The sequence below is a fragment of the Pseudopodoces humilis genome, chromosome 6, assembly GCF_049639895.1.
Source record: "Pseudopodoces humilis isolate 2021_Gansu_Grassland_sample_001 chromosome 6, ASM4963989v1, whole genome shotgun sequence".
NCBI lineage: Eukaryota > Metazoa > Chordata > Aves > Passeriformes > Paridae > Pseudopodoces > Pseudopodoces humilis.
The window spans coordinates 976174-999458 of NC_142205.1; the positions used below are offsets into that span (position 1 = coordinate 976174).

At 48.9% G+C, this 23285-nt stretch overlaps 1 protein-coding gene across 3 annotated transcripts in view; it reads left to right on the forward strand.

The window, feature by feature from the left end:
• The window catches only part of EXOC6B (exocyst complex component 6B), a 281715-nt gene that overhangs the window by 47810 nt on the left and 210620 nt on the right, over positions 1 to 23285 (forward strand). For all 3 annotated transcript variants that reach the window (XM_088056403.1, XM_088056404.1, XM_088056405.1), the window contains exons 2-6: positions 1444 to 1609; positions 10838 to 10885; positions 11555 to 11645; positions 11779 to 11824; positions 15707 to 15911. In XM_088056403.1, coding sequence (XP_087912529.1) covers positions 1444 to 1609; positions 10838 to 10885; positions 11555 to 11645; positions 11779 to 11824; positions 15707 to 15911 — 556 coding nt within the window. The remainder of the gene's footprint in view (positions 1 to 1443; positions 1610 to 10837; positions 10886 to 11554; positions 11646 to 11778; positions 11825 to 15706; positions 15912 to 23285) is intronic.

Here is a 23285-nt window from a genome sequence, read left to right on the forward strand (position 1 = left end):
CTGTGGAGATCCTGGTTTCCATTGTCCCTTTTACCCTTGGAGCCCAAAGAACATCCAGGGGATTTTCCAGGAGGGATTTCTGGACAGGGGGATCAGAGATAAAGATCAGGCTCCAAGATAAAATCTTTGTTTGAGGTGCTCCTGGCCTGGTCTGGTCTCTCATGGAACACCAAGTGGTGGAAAAAGGGAAAAAAGGTTGGAATAGAAACATTTTGGGCTTGGTTTCTCTCTCAGGGATCAACAAAATGGTGGGATAAGGAAAAAAAGTTGGAATAGAAACATTTTGGGGTCGGTTTGGGCTGTTCTGGTTTCTCAGGGAACGCGAAAATGGTGGAAAAGAAATGTTTGGAATAGAAACATTTCAGATCCTCCTGGATTGTTCCGGTCAAGTACAAGAAACAATTTCATTTTTCTCTCAGGGACCATGAAATCGGTGGAAAAAGGAAAGGAAGACTTGGAATAGAAACATTTTGGGCTTGGTTTGTCTCTGGGGAACACCAAAATTGGTGGAAAAAAGAAGAAAGGTTGGGATAGAAACATTTTGGGCTCAGTTTGGGCTGTTCTGGTTTCTCAGAGAACACCAAAGAGTGGGAAAAGGAAAAAAAGGTTGTAATAGAAATGTTCTGGGCTTGGTTTGTCTCTCAGGGAACACCAAAATGGTGGAAAAAGGAAGAAATGTTTGGAATAGAAACATTTCAAGTCCTCTTGAGTTGTTCTGGTCAAGGACAAGAAACAATTTCATGTTTCTGTCAGGGAACATGAAATGGGTGGAGAAAGGAAAGGAAGACTTGGAATAGAAACATTTTGGGCTTGGTTTGTCTAGCAAGGAACACCAAAATGGTGGAAAAAGAAAGAAATATTTGGAATAGAAACATTTCAAGTCCTCTTGAGTTGTTCTGGTTTCTCAGGGAACATGAAATGGTGACAAAATGAATAAAGTTTGGAATAGAAACATTTCAGGTCCTCCTGGCCTCTTCTGGTCAAGGACAAGAAACAATTTCATGTTTCTCTCAGGGAACACGAAATGGGTGGAAAAAGGAAAAAAAAGGTTGGGATAGAAACATTTTGGGCTTGGTTTGAGCTGTTCTGGTTTCTCATGGAACACGAAATGGTGGAAAAGGAAAAAATGTCTGGAATAGGAACATTTCAGGTCCTCCTGGACTGTTCTGGTTTCTCGTGGAACACAAAATGGTGGAAAAAGGAAAAAAAGGTTGGGATAGAAACGTTTTGAGCTTGGTTTGAGTTGTTCTGGTTTCTCAGGGAACACCAGATGGTGGAAAAAGGAGAAGCCTTGGAATAGAAACATTTTTAAGCCCCATTTGGTGCCTGGTTTACGACCTGTCCCTCCATCCCAGGAGGGCGATTTTGGGCTCAGATTTGGGCTGTTCCCCCTGTTTTTCCTGGAGACGGAGCTGGCAGTGCTGAGCTGGCGTGTCCCGGCAGGTCCGTGTACGATGGCGAGGAGCACGGGCGCTTCATGGAGAAGCTGGAGGCGCGGATCCGCAACCACGACCGCGAGATCGAGAAGATGTGCAACTTCCACTACCAGGGCTTCGTGGATTCCATCACCGAGCTCCTCAAGGTCCGGGGGGAAGCTCAGAAACTCAAGGTGAGAGAAAATCCTGCCCTGACGCTGCCCTGGGCAGCTCTTTATAGGTGGCTGCATCTCTGGGATTTTCTGGAATCACATCAATCTTCTTTTATCTGGAATTTTTCTACTTAAAAAAAAAAAAAAATTAGAATATTTATTATATATTAGAAATATTTATTTTAAATTCTTCCTGGAGAAATGGGTTGGTCATTGAAAATTTGATAATTATTTGGCCAAACTGGACCAGAGTGGTGCATTTAAAGCACCGAGAAACTTAAAGCTTGTTTTCATTAGGAAAAGTGCTTTTCCTCATGGATCTCGTCCCAGTTTCTTGGGCTAAAATAAGTCTTGTGGCCTTTAAAACTGTGCAGAAAGATGAGGGAAAGGTGGGATTTACCCAGCTCTTGGAAAAGTGCTCAGTAATGGGTGGAAAAAGCCATTTGTAGGATGAGAATGTGGAAAAGGGGCTGGAAGGAAACTGGAGAGGCTTCGGGAAAAGGGAGCAGGAGGTTGGAGGTGTTTGGGGTCAGGTGGGATTGGGGTTCAAGCTTTCATAAAATACAAATATTCCAAATTTGGGGAGCACATGAGCATCAAAACCTTCGTGGTTTTCCTCCCTAAATCCACCCGTGGCGGGGAGGGGCGGCTGGGCCATTCCTTCCTGCCGGAACAAGGCGGGGCCGGGGTTGGAAATCCCAAAAAACCTCCCAGAGGAGTCGCTTGGAGAGTGGGGCTGAGTCGTGCGGCTCCCAAAACGTTGTGGGATGTCCCCAGGGAGCAGCACAGGGAGATTTTCTGGCTGAGTGGAGCCTGTCCTGTCGGGAAGGACCTTCCTGGGAATCAAAGAGGACTTTCCTGGTGTTCAGGAGTGTGGGAGACCGTTCCGTGTGCACTGGAAAAGCCAAAGTTCTAAATCATGAAATCTGTCAGAAAAAGCGAATTTTCTGGAAAAAAGGGAAGAATTGGAAGTCAAGGTGCTGACTGCTGCTTTTAACACCTTTGTTCACTGATTTAAAGCTACCTGGGGCATTTCCAGCAGGATTCCTGCTTTCTCCACCCCAAAAAGTCCTCTCAGGAGCACCTTCCTGAGGAGAATCCATCCAGCAATTCGTGGCAGGATGAAACCATTGGAGTTACCATGAAATAAGTCCTTTTTTCCCTTCTTCTTTTTTTTTTTTTTTTCCCTTTTCCCAATTTTTCCAAGCCATTGTTTCCAGCCAAGAATTGCACATTGTTTGTTTGCTCGGAGCTGGTTCCCATTCTGCCCCAACCCCTTTGTTGGTGGCTCACTGTGAAGTCCATCCCTGTCCCCTCAGGATCTCCCTTGATTTCCGTGCCGACGCGATCCATAAAACAGCACATGGCGAAAACGTCCCCGGCGAGTCCTTTCTGGAAGCTCTTTGTGAGGCTTTCCCCGGGGAATCGGCCGTGGATCGAGCGCTGAGCGTGGCTTTGCTCCCAGCCCTTCTTCCTCCATTTGATCTCGGGCTCTTCTCCCCGGGGCTGCGCTTTGAAGAGGCGCTGGCAGCGGGGCCCTCCCTGCTCCTCCCGCTCCTCCCGCTCCGCTCGCGTGCTCCTGGCGCTGCTCCGCGGGCTGCACAGGGAATATGGGATGTGGGGATGGCATATGGAATATAGTCTGTAATGTATGGGATATGGAGATGGGATATAGTCTGTAATGTATGGGATATGGAGATATGGAATATATTCTGTAACATATGGGATATAGAGATGGGATATAGTCTGTAATGTATGGGATATGGAGATGGGATATAGTCTGTAATGTATGGGATATGGAGATGGGATATAGTCTGTAATGTATGGGATATGGAGATGGGATATAGTCTGTAATGTATGGGATATGGAGATGGGATATAGTCTGTAATGTATGGGATATGGAGATGGGATATAGTCTGTAATGTATGGGATATGGAGATGGGATATAGTCTGTAATGTATGGGATATGGAGATGGGATATAGAGATGGGATATAGAGATGGGATATAGAATATAGACCGTAATGTATGGGATATGGAGATGGGATATAGAATATAGTCTGTGATGTATGGGATATGGACATATGGAATATAGTCTAATATATGGGATATAGAGATGGGATATAGAATATAGTCTGTAATGTATGGGATATAGAGATGGGATATAGAATATAGTCTGTGACATATGGGATATGGAGATGGGATATAGAATATAGTCTGTGACATGGGATATGGAGATGGGTTATAGAATATAGTCTGTGACATGGGATATGGAGATGGGTTATAGAATATAGTCTGTGACATATGGGATATGGAGATGGGATATAGAATATAGTCTGTAATGTATGGGATATGGAGATGGGATATAGAATATAGTCTGTGATGTATGGGATATGGACATATGGAATATAGTCTAATATATGGGATATAGAGATGGGATATAGAGATGGGATATAGAATATAGTCTGTAATGTGTGGGATATAGAGATGGGATATAGAATATAGTCTGTGACATATGGGATATGGAGATGGGATATAGAATATAGTCTGTAATGTATGGGATATAGAGATGGGATATAGAATATAGTCTGTGACATGGGATATAGAGATGGGTTATAGAATATAGTCTGTGACATATGGGATATGGAGATGGGATATAGAATATAGTCTGTGACATGGGATATGGAGATGGGTTATAGAATATAGTCTGTAATGTATGGGATATGGAGATGGGATATAGAGATGGGATATAGAGATGGGATATAGAATATAGACTGTAATGTATGGGATATGGAGATGGGATATAGAATATAGTCTGTGATGTATGGGATATGGACATATGGAATATAGTCTAATATATGGGATATAGAGATGGGATATAGAATATAGTCTGTAATGTATGGGATATAGAGATGGGATATAGAATATAGTCTGTGACATGGGATATGGAGATGGGATATAGAATATAGTCTGTGACATGGGATATGGAGATGGGTTATAGAATATAGTCTGTAATGTATGGGATATGGAGATGGGTTATAGAATATAGTCTGTAATGTATGGGATATGGAGATGTGGAATATAGTCTGTAATGTATGGATATAGAGATATGGAATATAGTCTGAAATATGGGATATAGAATATAGTCTGTGATGTATGGGATATAGAGATGGGATATAGAATATAGTCTGTAATGTATGGGATATAGAGATGGGTTATAGTCTGTAACATATGGGATATAGAGATATAGAACAGTATAGATTCTGTAACATATGGGATATAGAGATGTGAATACAGGCTGCAACATACAGGATATAGAGATATAACACAGAATATATTCTATAACATACAAGATATATAGCTATAAATGGAATATATTCTAGAACATACAGCATATAGAGATATAGCACAGAATATATTCTATGACATATAGGATATATAGAATATATTCTAGAACATCTAGCATATATATATTTAGAGTATATTCTATAACATATAGGATATATAGCTGTAACACAATATATTCTATAACATACAGGAAATATAGATATATCACAGAGTATATTCTATAACATATAGGACATGAAGATATAACAGAATATGCTATGATATAACATATAGGATACAGAGATATAACACAGAATATAGTCTATAACATATAGAATCTATAGATATAACACAGAGTATATTCTTTAACATACAGGATATATAGATATAACATGGAATATGTTCTATAACATATAGAATATATTGATATAACACAGAGTACATTCTTTAACATATAGGATATATAGATATAACGGAATGTGTTCTATAACATATAGAACATATCAATATAACACAGAGTATGTTCTATAACATATAGAATATAGCATGGAATATATCTTATAACATATATAATATATAGATATAACACAGAATATAGTCTCTAACATATAGAATATATCGATATAACACAGAGTATATTCTATAACATACAGGATAGATGTAACATGGAACATATCCTACAACATATAGAAAATATGACACAATGTTCTATAACATATAGAATATGTAGATATAACATGGAATATATCCTATAACATGCAGAATATATATAGATATAGCATGGACGATATCCTATAACATACAGGATATATAGTTATAACACAGAATATAGTCTATAACATATAGAATATATAGATATAACATTGAATATGTTCTATAACATAGAATATATTGATATAACACAGAGTGTGTTCTATAAGATATAGAATATTACATGGAATATATCCTATAACATACAGGATATATAAATATAACACAGAATATAGTCTTTAACATATAGAATCTATAGATATAACACAGAGTATATTCTGTAACATACAGGATATATAGATGTAACATGGAACATATCCTATAACATATAGAAGATATAACACAGAATATTGTCTATAACATATAGAATACATAGATATAACACAGTATATTCTATGACATACAGGATATATAGATGTAACATGGAATATATCCTATAACATACAGAATATATATAGACAGAGCATGGACGATATCCTATAACATATATATAGGATATATAGATATAATACAGAATATAGTCTCTAACGTATAGAATCTATAGATACAACACACAGTATATTCTATAGGAGAGCAGCTGCTGGTGTGTGAGCAGAGCTCGGCTCCGCGGATGTGTCGCCCTGGTGCTCCCCGAGGGGCTCTGCTGGCCCCGGATGAGCCAAAGCTGAGCAGAACCTCAGCAATTTCTGTCCCGTTTTTCCCTGGGAACACCGAGAGCCGGATTGGGAATTTCATCTCCTTGAGCTGGACACGAGCCTGGGGTGCCCAGGTGGGCAAAGGGCCACTGGAGGCTGCTGGTCCCTGGGGTGGCAGCAGGGCCAGGGCAGTGCCCGTCCCCTGTGCTGGGGCACCCCCAGTGCTGGGACAGCTCTGGACAGCCCTGGAGGGGCTGGAGCGTGGCCAGGGAAGGGAACGGAGCTGGGAAGGGACTGGAGAATTCCTGAGGGAGCTGGGATGGGGCTGGAGAATTCCTGAGGGAGCTGGGAAGGGGCTGGAGAATTCCTGAGGGAGCTGGGAAGGGGCTGGAGAATTCCTGAGGGAGCTGGGAAGGGGCTGGAGAATTCCTGAGGGAGCTGGGAAGGGGCTGGAGAATTCCTGAGGGAGCTGGGAAGGGGCTGGAGAATTCCTGAGGGAGCTGGGAAGGGGCTGGAGAATTCCTGAGGGAGCTGGGAAGGGGCTCAGGCTGGAGCAAAGGAGGCTCAGGGGGAATTTCTGGCTCTGCACAAGTCCCTGGCAGGAGGGGACAGCCGGGGGGGATTTGGGATCTGCTCCCAGGGAACAGGGACAGGAGGAGAGGGAACGGCCTCAGGGCAGCTCAGGGTGGATTTTGGGAATATTCCTACATGGAAAAGGTGCCCAGGGAGGTTTGGAATTCCCATCCCTGGAGGGTTCCAAAGCCCCTGGATGTGGCACTCGGGGACAGGGGCAGTGCTGGCCCTGGCAGGGCTGGGGATGGTTGGGCTGGATGAGCTTTTCCAACCATGATGATTTTGGGATTCTGTGATTTTCAGCAAAGGAGCTGCCCTGCTGTGGCTCAGCAGAGTTACATTCATGCCATGGACAGAACGATGGGATCTTGGCAAGGAATTCCTACCTGGGAGGGTGTGGAAGGGCTGGTCTGGAATTCCCAGATTTGCTGGGGCTGCCCCTGGATCCCTGGGAATGCCCAAGGCCAGGCTGGACATTGGGGTGGATCCACCTGGGACAGCGGGAGCGTCCCTGCCCATGGGTGGGATGGGATGGAATAGGATGGGATTTAAGGTCCCCCCCAACCCAACACAACCCAACCCAGCCCAACCCAACCCAACCCAACCCAACACAACCCATTCCATGATTCTCTCATTCAGCTGTGTCATTCCTGATGGATTTTTATCCCGGTCGAGGCTGTCCTTCCTTCTCCAGGAATCTCAGGCTGCAAAGTCCTTTTTAATTCCCCACCTTTTTGACCTGTCAATCATAAACCAGAGATTATTCCTTCTTAATTTCACAGAATCCCAGAGTTGTTCAGGTTGGAAAATGCCATGGAGCCCAACCGTTCCCAGCCCTGCCCAGGCCAGCGGTGGCTGCTCCACATCCCCAAGTGCCACAAATCCCTCAGGAATGGGAACTCCCCTCCTGCCAGGGCTGGACAGCACTTTTGGTGAAGGAATTTTCCCTCATGTGTAGGGAAGAGATCCGAGAGCAATTCCTGGGAATTCCTGAGTTTGCAGCATGGAGGATGGCTCCGGTCGCTGTCCCTTCCCTTGCCCTTCGCTGGCAGGGACAGGGATGGATCCAGAGCCGGCTCCATTCCCAGGATTCCTCTCCAGCTCCCTCTGCCCCTCTGGAATGATCCCAAGGACTGGCTGAGGCCCCTTTTCCAGGGCTGTGGATGAAGGAACAGCTTGGCCATCCCGCAAATCCCTGGAGTGCTCCTGGTGCCTCATCCCTCCCCTGCCTGTCCTGTCCCCCTCTGGGGAAAAGCCCAGGTCTGCAAAGCCCAGCTTAGCTACCCGGGGTCTGTGTAAATAACGTTTCCATCCAGGCCTGGAGACTCCAGGAACAGTCCCAAACACGACCCCCTGCCCCCCGAAAACCGGGAGCGTGCGGGGATCCGCTCCATCCTCGCTTTTCCCTGGAGCTGGGATTGCTGTGTAATTTTAACAGCAAGCTCCTCCAGCCTCGGTGTTATTTTAGGAGCGGTTTTAAATTACCCGACACGGATTCCTTTTTCCTGGTGGGATTTTCGGGATCTGAGCAAATCAAATAATCTTTGGAAGAGATGCTGAGCTCCCGCTCGTAAAAGCTCCATACATCATGAAGGAAATGAGCAGGTTTTGGGGAGGGCAGGGAGCCAGGAGAGCTGGAGCTACTGCAGCAGGGGGAGAGATGGGATGCAGATGCTGGAGGGGAAATCCTGGATAACTCCTTTCTTCCATCCTGGGAAGTTGAAAAAGCACCATGGCTGGTGTGGGAATTAAGCTGTGAGGTTGGATGGTTTCGTTGCTGGAAGCTGCAGCAGGGGGGACATCGGGGTTGCCCAGGATCTTTTCCAACAGGGAAAAAAATTGGATCCTGAATCAGTTTTATGTGGATGACTCCAAAGTTCCCCTTCTGTCTGACCTGGGGAGCTCAGAGAGGACGGAGATTGTGGCATCACGGAATTGTTAAGGTTGGAGAGGTTGTTCAGGATCTTTAAGTGCAGCCACCACCGTGTTCCTGCTAAACCACATTCCCAAGCGCCACATCCAAGGGGTTTTGAGCCCTTCCAGGGATGGAGACTCCACTGCCTCTTTGCTGGCCACCCTTTCCATGAAGGAATATTCCCACTTTCCATCCTGAGCCTCCCCTGATGCTGTTCCCTCTCCTCCTGTCCCTGTTCCCTGCGAGCAGATCCCAAATCCCACCTGGCTCCAAGAATTCAGGGACTCGTGCAGAGCCAGAAATTCCCCCTGAGCCTCCTTTGCTCCAGCCTGAGCCCCTTCCCAGCTTCCTCAGGAATTCTCCAGCCCCTTCCCAGCTCCCTCAGGAATTCTCCAGCCCCTTCCCAGCTCCCTCAGGAATTCTCCAGCCCCTTCCCAGCTCCCTCAGGAATTCTCCAGCCCCTTCCCAGCTCCCTCAGGAATTCTCCAGCCCCTTCCCAGCTCCCTCAGGAATTCTCCAGCCCCTTCCCAGCTCCCTCAGGAATTCTCCAGCCCCTTCCCAGCTCCCTCAGGAATTCTCCAGCCCCTTCCCAGCTCCCTCAGGAATTCTCCAGCCCCTTCCCAGCTCCCTCAGGAATTCTCCAGCCCCTTCCCAGCTCCCTCAGGAATTCTCCAGCCCCTTCCCAGCTCCCTCAGGAATTCTCCAGCCCCTTCCCAGCTCCCTCAGCTGCTCCATGCTGGATTTCTGCTCCAGGAAGGTTTCACCTTCCCAGTCCCCCTTGGAGCTCCTCCTGCTCCTCCATCCCCATCCTGCTGGAGGATGGCAGAGCCCCACGTGCTGTTCCTTCCCTGGGTGAAATCCATTAAAAATTCCTCCTTCCCGCCCATTATTCCAAAGGGAGCAAAGCCCAGGGGTGGCTTTGTGAGATCTCCCGCTCCTGGGAGTCCTTTCAGGGCTCTGTCTCCCAGCTCGTGGTGTTTTCCAAGCTCTGGGAAAGGTTCAGCTTCCAGAAGGAGCAGAGCTGTGGAAAACGAGCAGGGATTTGTTCCTGGAATGGGGCAGGAATGCAGCCCCAGCTCCCACTGTGGGGAGAGGCTGGCTCAGAGTGGGATCTCTCACAGGGACGAGCCTGGAAATGAACATTTCCAGCTTTGGGAGCTGCAGAAGAAGATTTTGGGGAAAAAACGGGGATTTATGGCATGGAAACCTCGGAGTGATGTGAAATCTCAGCACCCAGTCCTGCTGGAATTCCCTCGGGAATTGGCTGCGTTGCTGGAGATCTGGAGCTGGGAATGTTGGCCTGGAAGTTTGGTTTGGTTTTTCCAGCTCTCCCAGGGTTTCCAATCCTTCCCTGCCTGAACTCAGGAGGATTCCCAAAACCCTCTTCCCACTCCTTGGCTGAACAATGGGAAAACTCCTGATTTTCCATCCTGAGGGGCCCCAAATTCCCTTTGTTCTCCCGTGGGTCCATCTGGGGCTGGGAAGGGCTGGGCTCTGCCCACTCCAGGGAATCCTCAGCTTTGCCAAGTGGGAAATTTTCCCTGGGCAGGATAATCCAGACAATCTTTATCCCAGGTGTATAAAAATACCTTGCACTGGGCAGGAGCAGGGATCCATCCAGAGGGAGATGAAGATCCCAAAGGAAGTTTTATAAGGATTTCTATAAATAGAAATAATTCTTTCTAGGGAAAACTCCTGGTAAAGGATCCTTTCCTGCTGGGATATGAAGGAGTTAAAACCTAAATGGAGTTTATTTGGTGATGGGGAAAGGAATTAATTCCTCCCCCGCTCCCTGGAGTTTTCCAGACTGGATCCATGAGAACTCCAGCATCCTGAGGCTTCCTGTTGCCTTTCCCTTTTCTCCAGTGGCAAAGAGGAAAATCCCTGGATTTGTCCCCCCGTGGCAGCAGCTGTTAAATCAGCCATAAACAGCTTTTCCATGGATTGGGAGCCGTGGGGAGGGATGGTGTTTATGGCCAGTTTGTTTTGGTGGGAAGAACATTGTCCTGATTTATGGGATGTGCTTTGTGCTTTTCCCAATATTCCCACAGAACCAAGTGACGGACACCAACCGGAAGCTGCAGAATGAAGGGAAAGAAGTAAGTGATGGATCCAGTCCTGGAATTACAGCCTGGATTGGGATGGGAGGGAGAATTCCCTGTCCACCCTGGCCTTGTATCCTTGGTTTTCCCTTTTACCCATCCCAGGATTTTTCCCTGGAGCCTCAGCGCTGAGAAATCCCTGTTAGGTTTGGGATGTGAGAATTCCCTCCTTGTATCCTTGGTTTTCCCTTTTCCACATCCCCAGGATCTCTCTTGGAGTGTAGACACTGAATAATCCCTGTTAGCTTTGGGGTGTGAGAATTCCCTGTCCAGCCTGGCCTTGTATCCTTGGTTTTCCCCTGTCCCAATCCCAGGATTTTCTCCTGGAGCCTCAGCCCTGACAAATCCCTGTTAACTTTGGGATGAGGAGAATCCCCCGGGAGCAAGAGGTCACATCCTGCCTTTGAGAACGAGAAAACTTGGGAAGAGATGCCTAAAACGGGGAGATAATGATTTGGAACCCTTTGAGAACCAGAAAACTTGGGAAGAGATGCCTAAAACGGGGAGATAACGATTTGGAATCCACAGGATGTGCTTGCTTCGATGCCTTTTCGCTGCTCCCTCTGTTGAAATCCAGGGAATTCGGGGCAGTTCCCCTTGCTGGGAGTTTGGGCTGGACACGGGGGCTGTTGGCTGATCCTGAGGGAGCTTTTCCCGTTTTTCCAGCTGATCCTGGCCATGGAGGAGCTGAGGCAGTGCCGGCTGCAGCAGAGGAACATCTCGGCCACGGTGGATAAGCTCACGCTGTGTCTCCCCGGTGAGCGCCTCCCCTCGCTCCCCACGGCAGCTCCTGGCTGGAATTCCCGGGATTTCCCTTCTTTTTTGGAGCTGTTTGCATTCCCAGAGCTGCCTGCTCCTGTCTCAGAGCTGTGTTTTCCTTCTTTTCCCAGTGCTGGAGATGTACAGCAAGCTGCGGGAGCAGATGAAATCCAAGAGGTAAATTTGGATTTACCATTCAGGGGTTTTACGGGAAGAATCCAAGGAATTCTTTGGTGCTGGATAATTTAAGGAGAACCTCAGTGGTTCAAAGCCAGCCTTTCCAGGTGAAATTCCCGGGTTTTGGCTGCTTTTCCTGCCCAGCCTCCTGTGGTACAGCTGAGGATTGGGATGGCAGCAGGTTCCAGTTTTGGGAATTAAGGTTTTTTATGGAATTCCTTGTTTTTTTATGGAAACTGAATTTGGTGCAACCAACGCATGTGACCGACTGAATTTTATTCCATGAACACCGCAACGTGTCTGAGACATTCCAGGGATTCCAGGGAATGTGGGGGGAACATTCCAGGTTGAAGTTGGGGAGAAAACTTCTTTTGCTGTAGAAGTAATTCCTGACCTCGTGCTGCCTCGGGAATGCCGGGCTGCAAATCCAGGAATTTCCTCACCCTGCACCTGCTGGGATGCTGAGGGATGAAAATCCGGGATTTTGGCAGGAATCCTGGTTGGTGTGAGCAGCACGGAGCAGTTTTGGAGCCCTGGGGGTGCCAAACCGGGCACGGAGCAGCTGCTGGAAGGGGCTGGAAAAGCAATCCCAGCCCTGCTCTGGGATTCCCAGGAGCTCCTGGCTCTTCCCGGGGCACTCCAGGGTAGGGATGGGCTCTCCAAATGTCCCAGGGCTGGTTTTGATCCGCTGGCAGATGTGGGGTGGGAGCTGGAGCTGATCCCTGGGAATTCCTGCAGGGAATCCACAGCTGCTCCGCGGCCTCCCTCTGGACAGCGTTTCCAGGGATGCAGCTGAGAACTGCATCCCTTCTTTCCCTCCCATTTTTGGATTGGTTCATTTAGGAACAAATCCATGCTGAAAGCCACATTTAAGGAATATTGGGACCCTTGGCTGGTTTTTTTCCCATTTTTTTTTTGGGTCTGGATTTGATGTCTGCAGACACAGCACAAGATATTCCATGGTTTTTGTCTGCTCCAGGTCTCACTTGGATCATTCCAGGATGGGCAGCCAGGGGCTGGATCCTGACATCAGGGCTGGGTTTGGGATTGGTTTGGTTTCTTTGGGGAATAGACTCCCCAGGCAGGAGGAGTCTGGGGATGTTTCCAAACCAGATCAGGCATTTCCCAAATGGAGAATCCATGGCCAGGAGCTGATCCCAGAGGAATGATCAGGGTGGACAGTGAGGATTTCTCTGCCAGAATTTAAGGAAGGGGCAGGAAAGCTTTTCTTCCACGGCTGAGGTGTGTGGAAAATGGTGGGAAACTCCAAGATTTCTGGTTCCAGGGATCCCTGCAGGGCTCTGGAGACCTTTTTGTTTTCCCCTGGCTCTGAGTGAGAAATGGGACCAGGAAATCCTGGAATGGTTTGGGCTGGAGGAGATCCCAAAGGGCACCACCTGCACCCCTGCACATCCCAGGTGGATCCAGCCTGGATTCCCAGGGATCCAGGGGCAGCCCCAGCAAATCTGGGAATTGCAGCCCAGGCAGGAATTCCTTGCCAAGATCCCAGCCCAATCTCCCCTTTCCCAGTGGAAGCCATTCCCTGGCTCCTGTCCCTCTCCAGCTCTCCTGGATGCTCCATGAGAAATGAATTCACTGGGAATGTTGATCCTGCTCGGGCTGAGGAATCCCCAGCAGGATCTGGAAAATCACCCCAAAAAAGGTTTTGATCCAAATCCTGCATTTCCTGGGGATGTGGAGCTGGGACAGAGCTGAGCTCCCCTCTGGGAGCTGCTCCAGGGCTTTGTGGCAGGAGTGGGAGCCGGGAATTCCCTGGAGCACCGACCCCAGCGGGTGCTTCTCCCGCTGGATCCATCCCTGAGCATTCCCAGCTTCTCTCCAGAGGGTTGGATTTCGGCACAAATGGTTCCCATCGTTGTTGGGAAAGAATTCCCAGGAGTTGAGGCAGGAATTATTCCAAGTGGGAATACAAATGTCAGCCTTTTCCAGTGGCCTTCGTTTGTTCCTTGTGGCCAAAGACTGTTTCTCCTCTGGAATTCCAGCTGGAAGTGCCCAGGATTTATCCATGGATGTGTCAGCTAAAATTCCCTGAAGTCCCCCTCAGAGTGACTGACATGAGATTTATTGATCATGAATCTGTTCATTTTATTATCTAATACATAATATACATTAATTGTAATAATTATTAGAATATAAAGACATAATTATTGTATTTTAAATACATAATAATATATACTTATATATACAAATATAAATATTCTTATAAAACACATATAATTCATTGATAAAATATATAATATAATAATTTATTTTATATTATAATTTAATTATAATTTAATTTCTATATTTATAAATTATATTTTATTTATTATATATATACTTTATATATAAATTATATATATTTGTATATAAATATATATTTCTAAACCTATATTAACTTAATAAATAAATTAATATTATGTAATATATATATAAAGTATAAAATATAATATATTATTATAATAATATATAAATCTACAATAGATATAATCATAGAAATAATAGTAATAATAATACATAAATCTACAATAGGTAGAAATAATAGAAATATTAGTAATAGAAGTATTAATATTAATAATATATAATAGAAATAATAATAATAATAGTAATAATAGTAACAATAATATAATATAATATAATATAATAGTAATAATAATAATAGTATCAACAACCCTATTTATTATATATATTTTTATTATGTTATTAAACCCTCTTAATTCTTCCTGGGTGGTTCCTTTTTAATTATTTTTGCCTCTTGGCCAGAGCTGTGCTTGAATTTTAGGTGGTTCCATATTCCAGCAAATCCTATGGATCCCCACTTCCCACAGGGAAAAGGTGGGAGGGCATTTGGGAGATACAGAATTCCAAGCTCCATTTCCCATTTGGCATCCGAAATTTGCTTTTATGCAGGAAAGGAGGATCAGATTGGATCGGGCACGGCCGAAGATGAGCAGGGATTCTTTATCCATGCATTCATAAATGTACAAAATGTAAAAAATAATGATTTTAGGATGGGGAAAGGGAGTTGTTGGGACATGGAGGAGCTTGGAATGAAATGGATCTGCTGGGATTTGGATCCAGTTTTTAAATGGGTGGGAATTGCTTGTGGTGGGGTTTAGGAGGGGGAAAATGGGATTGGATCCTGGAATCCCCAGGGAAAGGGAGCTGAGCTTGCTCCTCCAGGGCCTTTGCAGGGTCTGTGGCTGTTAATTAATTAATTAGCTAACGACTCAGGCACTGCTCATCACTCTGTGGGATTCACGGGACATTCCCAGCTCCGGGATTTCCTCAGGAGTTTTCACCCCGGGCCGCTGGAAGCGTCCCGTGGATGGGACGGGCTCGGAGGCGCCGGCTCGGCGTTCCCGGCCGATCCGCGTCCCGGGAACGCCGCTGAGCTCCCGCTGTCAGCGCTCAGGAACACACAGAATCACAGAATGATTGTATGGAGGTGCTTTATTGAAGAGCTCCGGGTGTCAGGGGTACACAGACCCAAATCTGACCCGATTTGGTTTCGAGCTGAACATGTTTTATACTCTATCATTATACAACTTACATATGAATTATTAAACTTACACTGTTGTATTGTATGCATTGTTTTTACCCAAGCATGGATTTCTCGTGATCCCCCCTCAACCCCCTAACATTGTTCCTCATGTTATAATTATTAATTATATCTAATTATATTAATTATATCTAATCACATCTAACAATTATATCATTTATCATATATTGATTACACAGGTACAGTTTGACCTGATCTTTAGCAAGATTTCTAACATTTCTCAGGGCCTGCTTTACCCAGGGCTTTCCAAACCCAACTTTCTTTCTAAGTCTCCGAATTTTCTAAGATTTTAGATTTTAGAACCTTTTACTATCCCGCAGGCACTACCCAGCCCTGAAAACCCTGGAGCACCTGGAGCACACCTTCCTGCCCCAGGTGAGCCACTACCGCTTCTGCAAGGTGATGCTGGACAACATCCCGCGCCTGCGCCAGGAGATCAAGGAGCTCTCCATGTCCGACCTCAAGGACTTCCTGGAGAGCATCCGCAAGCACTCGGACAAGATCGGAGAGACCGCCATGAAACAGGTGGGAATCGGCGGGATCCGGCGGGAACCGCCCGTTTTTTGGGAAGAGGTTCCCTCCTTTCCCTGGAAGTTCTGCTTTTCCAAGCCGAGGCGGGGGGGTTGAGTTTGGAATTCTGTTAGCGGGTGAGGAATGGTTGTTCCTTCCCTGGTTGCTCGCGGAGTTTTATCCTGGATTTTAGGCTGTTGGGAAGTGAGGATCCCATGTGTGGTTGGGTTCTCCCAGCTGGAGTTTTCCTTGGTTTCTTGGCAGTCTGGGAGGCGCAGGTGGGGGTGTAACTCCCCAAAATTCCCGTTTTCCACTCGTATTTTCCACTTCCCTGCACAGGGAGTTGGTGCTGCTGGGACACCCGGAGACAACTGGGTTCTTTCCCTGGTTTTGGGATAACGGAGTTAGAGTTTGAGCACTGCAATTCCATTAATTTCACCTCCTAAACTGATTTTAAATCCCCCCCAAACCTGCCTTGTGCCTCCCTTGCCTTTCCCTTTCCCGCTGGATGTGTCTGGGAGGGATGAGCTGATGAACTGAACATCCCTGGATGTGCCTTAAATCGGGAATTGCCTTTCCCACTCTCACTGAACATTGGGATTTCAGAGCTCGGAGGGGCTCTGGAGCTGCTCTCCAGGAGGGTTTGTTCCAGTGAGGTGTTCCTGCCGTGGCACTGAGATCCTTCCCCGCTGGAGATGGATCTTGGGAATGCTGGAATTCTCCAGGAGCTGGTGGGATTCTGCTGTTGGGTTTATGGGCAGAGCCAAATTCAGTTTTTGTCTTTCAAATTCAATTTTGTGTCTTTGAATTCAATTTCAAATTCAGCTTTGTGTCTTACAAACCCCAGCTTTCCTCTGAAACAGCCCAGCTTGAGGAGTTTTTGAATTAATTTAATTCCCTGGAGTTCAGCGCCTTTTTACCTTTCCCAGCTCCTTCCTGGTTTCCTGGGAAAGCAAATCCAGCCTTCCCTCGTGGATTGGAGCTGTGGGGAGGGGCACCTGAGAGTTCAGCACGCTTTTTATTCACATTAAACTTCCTGAAGGTGCAGAAACCCCTCCTGGTCCAGATGTGCATCCAGATGTGCAGGGGAGGGCTCCAGGCGCTGGATTTACCTGAGGCAGCGATTCCTACAGCAGAATTCCCTACAGGAATTCTCCTTCAGCTCCTTGTGGAGGCAGAGCTTTGGGAAGAACCTTCCTCGGTCCCTGTGGCTGGGGAGGAGCAGGAATTCCATTTCTTGGTGGTGTCTTTAATGCAGGGAACAGTTTCTGGAATTATTTGCTCTTTTTTATCCCCTGAAGGATTTTTATCCATTTGAGGGGTAAATCCTCCGTCACAGGCTGGAGGTGTGAGGTGGTTTCCAGTTCCATGTTCAGGATTCCGGGAGAGGATTCCAATCTGCTGGCTCTGTGCTGATGGATGAGGAGGGATGTGGGCATCCAGCCACGTCTGTGGGTTTTAGGTGAAAAATTTGGAGAAATTCCCGTTGTTTCAGCACCTTTTTGCTCTTCTGGTTGGGGAAGCTTCTGTACCTTTGTTTCCATCCCTTCCCAATCCACAGCGCTTCTCTTCCCGTCCTTCCCGTCCCTCCTGCTCCTGGGGCTCCGTTCCTTCTCTACCTCTCACTCCCAGGGGATCCCGTGGATTCTTCTGGTGTTTCCTCACCAGTTCCAACCCTTCCTCCTCCTCCCGGTATTCCCAGCTGGAGAACCCGGGCGGGCTCTGGGGTGGTGGGGATCGGCTGCTCCTGCTCAAATTCAGGGATGGGGGCGGCGAGTGGGAGCAGCCTGGAATGGGGGAACACTAAAATTCCCTGGAAATAACGGGGGGAAGTCAGTTCTTCATCCTGTGGCGGGGACAGAGCTGGGGAGCAACTCCTGCGTGGTTTGCATGGAATCATGGAATGGTTTGGGATGGGAGGGACCTGAAAGTTCATCTCATCCCCACCCTGCCATGGGCAGGGGCAGCTCCCAATGTCCCAGGAGGATCCAGCCTGGCCTTGGGCACTGCCAGGGATCCAGGGGCAGCCCCAGCAAATCTGGGAATTGCAGCCCAGGCAGGAATTCCTTACCAAGATCCCAGCCCAATCTCCCCTTTCCCAGTGGAAGCCATTCCCTGGCTCCTGTCCCTCTCCAGCTCTCCTGGAGCCCCTTGTGTGTCATTTTCCTACGGATGGTAAAAGGAATTTTGCATCTTCTAGCTCCTCCAAATCCCAATTCCCGCTGTTCTGTGGGATTGATGTTTCCTGTGCCCTTTGTGGGGGCAGAGTTCTCTCCAGGGTGGAGTCTGTGCATGCCACTTCCCCTTGGAAAAGGCGATTTGGAGCGATCCTGAAATTGGAGCAAGGTTCATCCTGGGATGGGAAGGAGGAGCTTTGGAGCTTTGGAGCTGTCGCTGTGGGGGTCCCTTGGGGCTGGGTGTCCCCCCCAGTGTCCCTGGGTGTTTTCCCTGGATGTTCTGGCCGGGATGTGGATCCGAGCTCCGGGAAGGAGCGGAGCTGGCAGGAGGCTCCTGGAGCCCGGCAGCGGCGATCGGCAGCTCCGTCCGTTCGCTTGAAATCAGGATCACATCAACTCCTTTCAAATTGTTGGATTTCACCAGCGGGAACAGGAGAGGAAATGGGGTTTTTGTAACATCCCAAATGTGACGAGGGCTGAACGTTTCATTTTGTGCTCCTCACGAGGATCCCGGGATTTGGGATGGGCTCGGTGAGGCATTCCCGGGATCTCACAGCCAAGGAATCCTCACACTCCCACCGAGGAGCTCTCCCTGCTCTCCTGGGTTTTATCCCAACCTGAGTTTTATTATCCCCTGAAATTCCGGGGGAATTCGGTGCGTTCCAGATCCCATTGTTAATTCCAGGGGCCTGGAGCTGATGGAAGGAGCTGTGTGTGCTTGGCCCTGTGAACCTCTGTGTGTGTATCTGGGCTTTGGGGAGGTTTTCCAGGCTGGAATTCCATCCCGTTAACACGGGCTGATATCCGGCTGCTCTCCGTTATCCCGGCCGGAATGTGCCGCTGGGAATGAGTGAGGGGCCAAAAACATCGCGGCCAGAAGGCAGCCGTGGGTCCAGGGCTGGGCACAGCCAGAGCTGTCAGCCCTGCCTTTCCAGAGGGGCAGGAAAAGCAGGAGTTATTTATGGGAATCACCGGGATCTGCAGCGGCACAGCTGGGCTGGGGTGGGTGGGGATCCGGGCTTGGACAGGCTGGTCCAGTGGGAATTGGGACAGGCTGATCCAGGATGGATTGGGACAGGCTGATCCAGTGGGAATTGGGACAGGCTGATCCAATGGGAATTGGGACAGGCTGATCCAGTGGGAATTGGGACAGGCTGATCCAATGGGAATTGGGACAGGCTGATCCAATGGGAATTGGGACAGGCTGATCCAGTGGGAATTGGGACAGGCTGATCCAATGGGAATTGGGACAGGCTGATCCAGGATGGATTGGGACAGGCTGATCCAGTGGGAATTGGGACAGGCTGATCCAATGGGAATTGGGACAGGCTGATCCAATGGGAATTGGGACAGGCTGATCCAGTGGGAATTGGGACAGGCTGATCCAGTGGGAATTGGGACATGCTGATCCCGGGGGAATTGGGACAGGCTGATCCAGGATGGATTGGGACAGGCTGATCCAATGGGAATTGGGACAGGCTGATCCAGTGGGAATTGGGACAGGCTGATCCAGTGGGAATTGGGACAGGCTGATCCAGGATTTATTGATGGAGATTCCAGGGATTCTTGTGGAGCACAGCGGGTGGACAGCAGGCAGCTTCAGGATGGGGTGAGTTTAGGAGCAGCCGAGGGTGTGGGATCCAGGGAGAGGGAATGGGGCAGGAGGAGGGAATGGGGAATGGGAAGGGAATGAGGGAATGGGGAATGGGGAATGGGAAGGGAATGAAGGATAGGAAGGGAATGAGGGAGTGGGGAATGAAGGATAGGAATGGGGAATGAGGAATGGGAAGGGAATGAGGGGTGGGAGGGGAATGAAGGGATAGGAAGGGAATGAGGAATGGGAAGGGCAGCAGAGCCCTCGGGCTGTGGAAGTTTCCCAGCACAAACGCCTTGTCCAGGAGCTGCTGCTCTGATCCCATCCCAAAGCTCCAGGTGAGGGCGATTCCCGGCCTCCAGCGGGAACATCTCCCATCCTGGGCAGGGATCCCATCCATCCCTGGAGACCTGAGGCAGCTCCAGCAGCGGCTCCACAGCCCAGCCCGTCCCCTCGGGCAGCAGGCTCACGGAGCAGTTTCCTGGGAATGCTGGGGATCAGTGGGACGTGGCACGAGGTGATTCCAGCATTGCTGGGAATTCCTGGCCTTCCCTGGGTCCTGTTTAAACACAACCACATTTCCCCCCCTCCAGAGGCAGCGCTTCCCAGGGGACACAGGGACATTTCCCAGTCCCCAGCCCCCGCCCGGTGGCCTTTGGATGTCTCCAAAGGCGCGCTCTGGGTCACCTTCCCAATTATCCTCCTCATCCCTGAGTTCTGCGGGCTCTGGGGGATGCTGGAACCCTTCTGCTCCGTGGGCATCGTTTGGGCTCAGCTGGATCCCGGTGCCTCTCCCGGGCAGGGAATGTCCCCGTGCCATCCCCGCTCCGGCAGCATTCCGCCTTTTCCAGAGGTCACGGAGCCCTGGCTGGGATTTGTCCCCTGCCACGTGGGCTGGCTGTGCCCGTGCCAAGGCTGGGAGCCTCTGGAAGCTCCTGCTCGGCGGGGGCCGGGATTTATCCTGCCCCAGGACTTCCAGAGGCGCCCTCGGAGCTGGACTTCCCGCTGCTTCCAGCTCCCGTTCCGGGGGTTTGCCTTAACAAGTCAAAATAAGGCCGGTTATTAAAAAATGGGAGTTTTCCAGGCTTGGATGCAGCAGGAGAGCCTCTGGAAAGGTCGCTGTGGTGGCTGGGGAGGATTTCCACGGCGGGGTGGGGATAATGGGATGGGGGTTTCTGCTCCTGGGCAGGTTTGGGAAGCAGGAATTTGATTTTCCAGCTGAATTTAGGAACGAGACCTTCTTAATCTTCGCTCCTGCTGCTCGTCTGCCTGGGATATTAAAGTCTTAGGGGAGGAAATGCATCCTTGGGGCTGCAGAGATGGGAAGGGACTTGGGCTTGCAGGATTTTGGGAAGAGGCTCCCACAACCCACGGGATGCTGTGTCCCACGGGAGAAGGGATGGATGGGAGAGGTGCCCTGGTTTCCAGACTCCCAGAATTTCTGTTCGCAGCCATCCCCTTCCTGCTGGCAAGGAGGAGCCGGACAAGCAGCGGGAATTCTGCCGGGCTCTGCCCTCAGCATCCTCAGTTTAACCTCTTGGAGAAGCTCCTCGAGGAAAACGGGGAGGAGATTCTGTGTTTTGCGCCGGATGAAAGCCTCAGCCGGCTCTGGAAGGCTCCGCTATTTTTTCATGGAGCTTTGGCCCTGAAATGTGTTATTTTAAGAGCTCTGAGCAGCCCTCTCCGGGCAGGGGCTCCATCGCTTGCCGCTGCTGTTTGCTCTGGAAGCTTTTTGAGACAAAACCTCCCCGAGCATCTGCCCTGAGCCTCCGCTCCCGTCCCCCCGGCCCGGATCCATCCGGGCCCGGAAAGGCCTCCAAGATCATCAAGTCCAACCTTTGAAGTTTGGGACCTCTGGGTTTTCTCCCCTGGAGATGAGGTGTGAGAAAGCCCAGGGGAGGGAGGTGGCGTTTTGTGGGGTCTGTCACCTTCTGCCACCCCCTGCTCGCACCTCGAGCGGTGCCAGGGATGGGACGGGATGGGAACGACGGGAAAAAGGAGTGGGAGGAGATGGGAATGATCCGAGAGCTGGGAAGGGTTTTTGAAGTGGCTCCTGGAGTGAAGTGTCAGGCCAGGAGCTTGAGGTTAAACGCGATCCCTCGGCGCCGTGGGAGCTGCACGGGGCTGGGATGGGTGGGAAAAGCAGCCGGAGCCACCGGGAACGTCTGGAAGTCCTGGACACATCTGGGGAGGTGCCGAGGGCTTTGTGCAGATCTCAGCAGGTTCTGCTCCCCTGCCCTTCCTCGTGCTTTCACTCTGCTCCCTCCCACATCACAGAACTGCAGCACAAATGTGCTTATTGTCATAAAAGAGCTTTTTATTCCCCGTTTCCTGGCATTCTGGGAAGGTCCCGCCGTTTATTTAACGGGAATTTCTGTGCCTTTGAGTCTGCGTCGAGAATTTATACTCCATAGGAAGTTCATTAATTAATGGGCATCCCTTTGATGACCTCAGGAATGAAACTGCTCAATCAGGGCCTTTTTTATTTCAGCATCATGAAATTTTTTATATTTTATTTTATTTTATTTTATTTTATTTTATTTTATTTTATTTTATTTTATTTTATTTCATTCATCAGGCGAGGAGCGGCCGCGGGGCCTGGGGGATCCCAGCCGTGGATCCACCTTCCCTGGCCATCCCAAATTCAGCTGCAGGGCAGCCACGTGCCAGCCCAGCTTTTTGTGTGCTCCAGACCTTTTAAAAGTGTTCAAACCCAGAGATGTTGGAGATAAATCCTTCATCTTCCAATCATGGAATGGGTTGGGAGAGGTCTTAAAGATCATCCAATTCCAGCCTCCTGCTGTGAGCAGGGACAACTTCCACATCCCAGGGTGCTCCGAAGCAAATCCAGCCTGGCCATGGACAACTTTCAACCCCTGTGATAGAATTATCAATTAATGATTAATAATTAGGCAAAGGGAAAGTGCCAGGTTGAGGCAGGAGCGCTCCTTGCTCCTTCCTTTGAGCCGTCAGGAATTGCCGTTGCATTTATGGGATTTTAGCTGGGAAAGAGGAGCCTGGACTGGCATTTTTGGGTTGGGCACCGTGATTTTTCCTGGTTCTCATTTCAGGGCTGGGAATTTTCTCCCAGGAGCACCAGGATCCCGTGGCTCTGGGGCTGAGGCAGCTCAGACTGACCCCAGAATAAACTCAATTTTTTGAGTTTTGATGGAATCGCCTCTAAAATCTCTGGGAATTGCTCCCATCGGGATGCTGCTGCCCAGGATGATAAATTCCGCAGCTCGTCGTAATGTGGCTGCTCATAAAGCTTTTTAACAGACTGGGTTTTCCCAGATTCCTCCTCTTAAAAATTCCATGGGTGTTTTTGGTAACGTGGAGGGGTTTGATCTCTCCGTGCTCTCCAGCTGGGCACTGCTCCTGCCCTGGGACTCTGGGGGTGTGGAGAAACCCGAGGAAGTTTCGGGAGCATTCCTGGTGTCCCACAGAGGTGGAGACAGGGAACGCTTTGGGTGGGAAGGGACCTCAAATCCCATCCCATTCCCGAGCCAAGGAGCTCCAAGGCAGCTCAGAGTCTCCAGGTCCTCACCTGGAGCTGCCAAAATGCGGATGCTGTGCCGAGGTCCCAGCTGTGCCCCCAAACTCCGGCTGCTGCCACCC